Source organism: Alexandromys fortis, unplaced genomic scaffold (assembly GCF_014885135.2).
Source record: "Alexandromys fortis isolate MF-2015 unplaced genomic scaffold, M_Fortis_MF-2015_v1.1 scaffold_44, whole genome shotgun sequence".
Lineage (NCBI taxonomy): Eukaryota > Metazoa > Chordata > Mammalia > Rodentia > Cricetidae > Alexandromys > Alexandromys fortis.
This window is the reverse complement of record NW_026067921.1, coordinates 1,244,921-1,251,623: the sequence shown is the minus strand read 5'-3', so window position 1 is coordinate 1,251,623 and position 6,703 is coordinate 1,244,921. Positions and strand designations below refer to the sequence as shown.

The 6,703-nt window shown below is 48.5% G+C and overlaps 1 protein-coding gene across 3 annotated transcripts in view; it reads left to right on the top strand.

Annotated features, from left to right (window-relative positions):
* Positions 1–6,703, top strand: part of Zkscan7 (zinc finger with KRAB and SCAN domains 7) — a 12,783-nt gene continuing 6,080 nt past the window's right edge. The window contains exons 1-5 of one of the 3 annotated variants that reach the window (XM_050141513.1): positions 1–121; positions 213–663; positions 4,073–4,238; positions 6,082–6,173; positions 6,428–6,542. In XM_050141513.1, coding sequence (XP_049997470.1) covers positions 241–663; positions 4,073–4,238; positions 6,082–6,173; positions 6,428–6,542 — 796 coding nt within the window. In that variant the 5' untranslated portion in view covers positions 1–121; positions 213–240. Of the gene's footprint in view, positions 122–209; positions 664–4,072; positions 4,239–6,081; positions 6,174–6,427; positions 6,543–6,703 lie in introns of those variants that run through there. The other 2 variants (XM_050141512.1, XM_050141514.1) reach the window with 2 other exon arrangements.

Sequence of the window (6,703 nt, the reverse complement as noted above, 5' to 3'; positions counted from 1 at the left end):
AGGGAAGTCACTTGGAGTGATTTCTCTGTTTGTACTCTTCTTTCCCCTAAAGGTTTGTTTTTAGCTGCCGAGTATCGCACCAGCTGAGTACTCCAGGACCATGATTGTTCTTTCTGTTTCTGTAGGTAACACTTCCGCTCTTCCTTTCTTGACTCTGAAAAACAGCTCCTGCCATTTGAAGCAGAGACTCAATTTCAGTGTACCTGCTGTAGGTGGAACCAGCTTCTCTTTGGGATCACAATGACCATGGAAGGCAGGGGAACATTAGGTCTCATCCCCAGGACATCTGTGCATCAGCAGCAGGAGGGGAGATGGACTGTGAAGCAGGAACCAGGAAGCCAGACCTGGGGACAGAGCTGTGGTCTCCAGAAGAACTACCCCCCTGTCTGTGAAATCTTCCGGCTGCACTTCAGGCAGCTGTGTTACCACGAGATGTCTGGGCCCCAGGAGGCCCTGAGCCGGCTCAGGGAGCTCTGCCACTGGTGGCTGATGCCAGAGGTCCACACCAAGGAGCAGATCCTGGAGCTGCTGGTGCTGGAGCAGTTCCTGAGCATCCTGCCCAGGGAGCTTCAGACCTGGGTGCAGCTCCGTCGTCCTGAAACTGGCGAGGAGGCTGTGGCTGTGGTGGAGGATTTTCAGAGACACCTTAGTGGGTCAGAAGAGGTAAGCAGTCAAGTCTCCAGTGCTACTGTAGATGTTCCAGATGCTTCTAGAACCATTCTCTAGGCTTGGACTAGCCTGGGAAGAAGTGTTCTTCATTCCCCACGCCACTGATAAATGGGAAATACTTCCGTGCTGCAGGCCATAAGCGGAAACATAAATTCCAACTGTCTTAGTTGCTGTTCTTTTGCATTAAAGAGACACCATGACCAAAGCAATTCTTATAAAGGCATTTAATTTTGAGCTTGCTTGTAGTTTCAGAGATTTGTCCATTAGCATGTCAGGGAACATGGCAGCACACAGGCCTATATCATGGTGGAGAAGTATCTAAGAGCTCTACAGTCTGAGCTTGGAGAGGCAGAGGGAGACTGGGAAACCTCAAAGCCCATCCCCGGTGGTATTTTCTCTAACAAGGCCACACCTTCTAATCCTTTTAAATAGTACCACTCCGATGACTAAGCATTAAAATCTATGAACCTGTGGGGGCCATTCTTACTCAAACCACCATGTTCCACTCCCTGCCCCAATGGGCTTGTAGCCATATCATAGTGCAAAATGCATTAGTCCAACTTTGAAAGTCTCCATAGCCTATCACAGTCTCAACAATGTTAAAAGTTCAGAATCTCTTCTGAGATTCATGGCAATCTCTTAACTATAACCCCCCTGTATAATCAATATCAAAAAGCAGATCACACTTCCAACATATGTCAATTCCAAAAGGGGGGAGGGAGCATAGTGAGGAATACTGAACTAAAGACCAAAAGCAGCTGGGCAGATGCCAGACTCTGCATCTCCTTGTCTAATGTCAAAGCACTCTTCAGATCTCCACTTCTTTCAGCTTTGCTGGCTGCAACACACTTGTCTCTGAAATTTCTTGGGTGGGGCCCTGCAGTTGACATTGCCCTCAGCACTGTTCCATGCTCCTACTAGGATGGCCCAGTGAGCCCTGTGTAAGTGGAGACTGCTCATTCATTTCCTGGCCACCAGACCCAAATAATCACGCAAAAGCTACGTTAATTACAACAATGGCCTGATAGCTCTTAAATTAACCCATTTCTATTAATCTGTGTATCAGCCCGAGACTGTGGCCTACCAGTAAAGGGTCTGACATCTGTCTGCTTCAGAGGCTACGTGGCGTCTCCTTGACTCCACCTCCTCCCTCTCTAGATCTCCTCCAGCCTGGCTATGTTCTGCCCTGCCATAACATAATAAGTAGCTTTATTCATTAGCCAATAAAAGCAGCACATATACAGGAGGATATCCCACATCAGCCTCCATTAAAGCATCCAACTGCTTTTCTAGTTCAGAGTCATAAAATCTTCATATTCCTCCCACAGACAGCATGGTCAGGTCTCTCAGAGAAATACCCAAGTCACTGGTACCAACTCTGTCTTAAACACTGTTCTATTGCCATGAAGAGACACCATGACCAAGGCAACATCTGAATCTATAGCAGAGAGAGACATAGACAGGGCCTGGCATGGTCTTTTGAAATCTCAAAGCCCATTTACTATGACACACTTTCTCTAAGAAGGTGGTACCTCCTAATTCTTCTCATCCTTTCAAATAGTGCCACTCCCTGGTGACTAGGCTTTCAATGAGCCTATGTGGTCCATTTTTATTCAAACCACCATGCCAGCCCAGCTCTGAATCAGGTTTGTGTATGTGTGTTTATATGGAGAAGAGGTGCATGTGAGGTTATGTACATACATACCTGTGTTTATTTGGAGGGGAGGTACAGGGGTGTGTGTGTGTGTGTGTGTGTGTGTGTGTAGCCTTAGGTGTTGTTCCTCAGTACTGGTCACCTTGGGTTTTTTTTTTTTTTTTTTTTTTTTTTTTGATTTTTCGAGACAGGGTTTCTCTGAAGCTTTTGGTTCCTGTCCTGGAACTCACAGAGATCCGCCTTCCTCTGCCTCCCGAGTGCTGGGATTAAAGGCATGCACCACCACCACCCTGCTCACCTTGGTTTTTGAGGTAGGATCTCCTTGACCTGGGACTCAATGGTTAGGCTAAGTTCCTGGCCTATGGGGTGAGACTGTATATGCCTCTCCCGGGCTGGGGTTAAAACATGTCCTATCATGCCTGATTTTTATACCCCGTTTTCAGGGAATCCCAGCCTAGGCTGACATGAGTGCATGGAAAGCCCTGTGTTGACTGAACCATCTCCCCAGGCCTAGGTGGTTCTTTTAAGTGCAGGTGAAAACTCTTCAGTACAGTAGTTGTGAGCAGGGGCAGAAGATGTAGTTTAATATCCTGTAGTAGCCCAACTGTGATTCACTGGCAGTAAATCCTGCAATCTAGTACTTTACCCAGATCTTGGATACAGGGGTCTCCTCTCCTTCAGACACCACATTGACCATTTGCAGGCAGTAAACCCCATTAGAGACACATGTAATCTGCTGCTCCTGCGTTCCTGCCTGAACATGGAAGTGTATGGCCCCTTGGCTTTTGAAACAGGATTTCCCTGACCTGGAAATCAGTGGCCAGGCTAGGTGTCTTAGGGTTTCTAGTGCTGTGAAGAGACACCATGACCTTGTCAACTCTTATAAAAGAAAATATTTAATTGTAGTGACTTGCTTACAGTTTTAGACGTTTAGTCTATTGTCATCATGGTGGAAAGCAAGGCAGCATGCAGGCAGACATGGTGCTGGAGAAGGAACTGAGGGTCCTTACATCTTTCTCTCAGGCGGCAGGAAGTGGTCTGAGCATATATGAGACTTCAAAGTCTGCCTCCACAGTGACACACTTCCTCCAACAAGGCCACACCCACTCCCGCAAAGCTACACCTTCTAATAGTGCCACTCACTTTGAGGGCCATTTTCTTTCAAACCTCCACACTAGTTTCCTGGTCTATGAGCCCAAGGGAGCCTAAAGTAGGTCTAAGTAGGGCCACTTAGCTCTATGATTCTTACAAGGCAGGTTTTACAACGTCTCATAATTCTCATACATGAATATGTGCACACACATACGTAAAAGTGGGTGGTGCTTGAGCAAAAAAGGCAGCTGACGTCATTTAGTTTCTGCATACGTGTGCACATGTACCCGCACACACAGTGCACACCACATGAAGACACACAAAGGCCTGTCTAGTGGACAACTGTGGAACTGGTCTTCTCTCAGACCCTCAGGCTTAGCAGTACTTACCATCTTACACAAATGTGTGCCCACAGCTCTGACAACTGTGGAACTGGCTGTAGAATCTGTTCTTAAGCTCTTGCCAGGAGGGATAGGATAGGGATGGCAGGGAAGATCACAAGCTTTGTGGTTAGCCAGCTGACTTTATTGTTAGTGCTGGAAAGATAGCTAGCTCTTCATATCTCTGGCTTTTTTCCTGTGTGGGGTATCTTAGAGGCTTGGGTTCTCTACCTTCAAGAATGCACTTCTGAATCCAGTTCTGCTTCCTTATTTCTAGGTTCTGTCTCCAGTACAAGAGCAGGATGTGCACTTAAAGAAGATGATACCTCTGGGTGGAATAGAACAATCTCCTACCTCAGCCTCCAGTCAAGGCTCAGCTCCTGAAGCCCACCTGGACGCTCCTTGTGACCCAAGAGCCCACCAACTCCGTCACGGGTGCTGCGGTACTTGTCCCCCAGTTCTGTTCTCAAGTCCTTCTTCCTTCTGCCCCCTGGAGTCAGTTTCTTTCGTCAGCTCAACTTGTATCCCACTGAATCCCCCACACTACCCTGACAGCTGCCCTCCTTCCTCAGTGGCTTTATCTGATCCTTTGTCTGTTCTCCTATCACACATGTATTTATTAGGTTTTCCTCAAACATGTCATTAGGAACACCACTGGGTACCAGATACATACAATATACTCTGATTATTTTTAAGAGTTCTTATCTAGGTGGCAGGGAGCTGGTCACATAGGTAAAAAGAAGCAACCTCATAAGATACATTTGGGTAAAGCTGAGCATGGTGGATCATGCCTGTCATTCCATACAAGAGAATTTCTAAGCGCTTAGGCCAGTCTGGACTACTTAGTAAGTTTTGGGCTAGCCTGTACTTCAGATTAATACCCTGGGTCAAACAAAACCCCCAAAACCGACTACCACAAACAAAATATACACATGGGTGGCATCTGTTCCCAGGCATGGGACTGGCATTGTAAAGGGGATTATGGGATAAAGTGCATTAGGGGGCAGAGTAGGTGTGGGCACTGGAGGGACTCGCGAGGATGGGGGATGGGTACAGTGGTGAACACCTTTAATCCCAGCATTTGGGAGGCAGAAGCAGGGAGATCTCTGTAGTTTGAAGCCAACCTGGTTTGCATGGTAAGCTCCAGGCCAACCAGGGCTACATAGTGAAATTCTGTCTTAAAAAACCAAGTAAAACATGGGGCTGGAGAGATGGCTCAGCGGTTAAGAGCACTGGCTGTTCTTCTAGAGGAGTTGGGTTCAATTCCCAGGATCCCCACGGCAGCTCGCACCTGTCTTTAGCTCCAGTTCTAGGGATTCTGACAATATCACACAGACATACATGTGGGCAAACAGCAATGCACATAAGATAAATTATTAAAAGAGAAAACGAAAGAAACTGAACTTGCTATTTCAAGGAACCCTGTCCAGCATGCGGCTGTGTGGTGGGTCTGAGAAGGCAGCGAAGACTCCAAGCATGGTTAAAGCCATGAATGTAGATGGAGCACTGACGGAGGGAGGAGGAGCACTGACGGAGGGAGGAGGAGCACTGACGGAGGGAGGAGGAGCACTGACGGAGGGAGGAGGAGCACTGACGGAGGGAGGAGGAGCACTGACGGAGGGAGGAGGAGCACTGACGGAGGGAGGAGCAGCACTGACAGAGGGAGGAGCAGCACTGACGGAGGCAGAGGAGCACTGATGGAGGGAGAAGAGCACTGACGGAGGGAGGAGGAGCACTGGCGGAGAGAGGAGGAGCATTGACGGAGGCAGAGGAGCACTGATGGAGGGAGGAGGACTGACGGAAGGAGAAGGAGCATTGAGTGGGGGAGAAGGAAATAATTCCAGATGGCAGAGGCTGTCTGGAAACTTGCATTTCCAACCTCAATCTCCAGCACATACACGGTGGATCATCACCACCTATAACTCCTGTTCCATGGGATCCAACACCTCTGGTCTCCACATCAAGCACACAGGTGGGGCACAGACAAAACACCTGTACATATAGATTAAAAAAGATTTTTTTTTTAAAGCAGGAGGGTAAATCAATCTTGGGAGTGGAAATTGAAGCAGAGAGAATAATCAGAGTTTCAGACAGATGAGAGAGGGGCCTGAAAGGAACCTGGCTGTGCCCTCTGAAGAACATTCCCAGCACACTTGGGTTGAGGTCTCTGGAAGAAGCTAAGAATCAGTGTATGTGGGGCTTCCTGGACACCCACAAATCCACTTCCCTGGCACATGGACCTTAGGTTGCTGAGAGCAGGGCTTGACCTTTCACCTTTCACCCCAGGTCCTGCTTGTCTTGAAGTGGGGAGTGCCAGAGCCCAGGCTACTGTGGGAAACTCCACAGCGGCTGCTCAGCTTAGGATGGTCAGGCCTCGGGTGAGTGTGGCTCTCTCTTTTGATTCCATGTCTGGGGTGTGGGGGAGTGGGTAGAACTCACTTCCTGCCCGGTGCTTCCCTTGGAACTAGGTCCCTGCCCCCGGCTGTAATGGGTCCATTTAGCCCAGTTTTGTTCTTTTTGATTGTCGACCCGGCTCTTTCCACTGCCATTTTGTTCTCTGTGATGTCTATCCTCCTGAGAACTCTGCTCTTCTGGCTGAGACTTTATGAACAATAGAAGTTTGTCATTCCAGGAGATTACAGTGAATGAGGACTCGATGCAGAAAAGGTGGACAAGCCTGGCACTCAGTCAGAAAGCCCTGAGCCAGAACACGAAGGAGGAAAAAGAGCACAGCGTGGCCGCTCTGGGTAATGGTTCCCATGTCTGGTAACTGCAGCCCGTCCTCTGGACAGCAGAGTCACTGGGTTCTTTTGGTTCCCATGTCTGGTAACTGCAGCCCGTCCTCTGGACAGCAGAGTCACTGGGTTCTTTTGGTTCCCATGTCTGGTAACTGCAGCCCGTCCTCTGG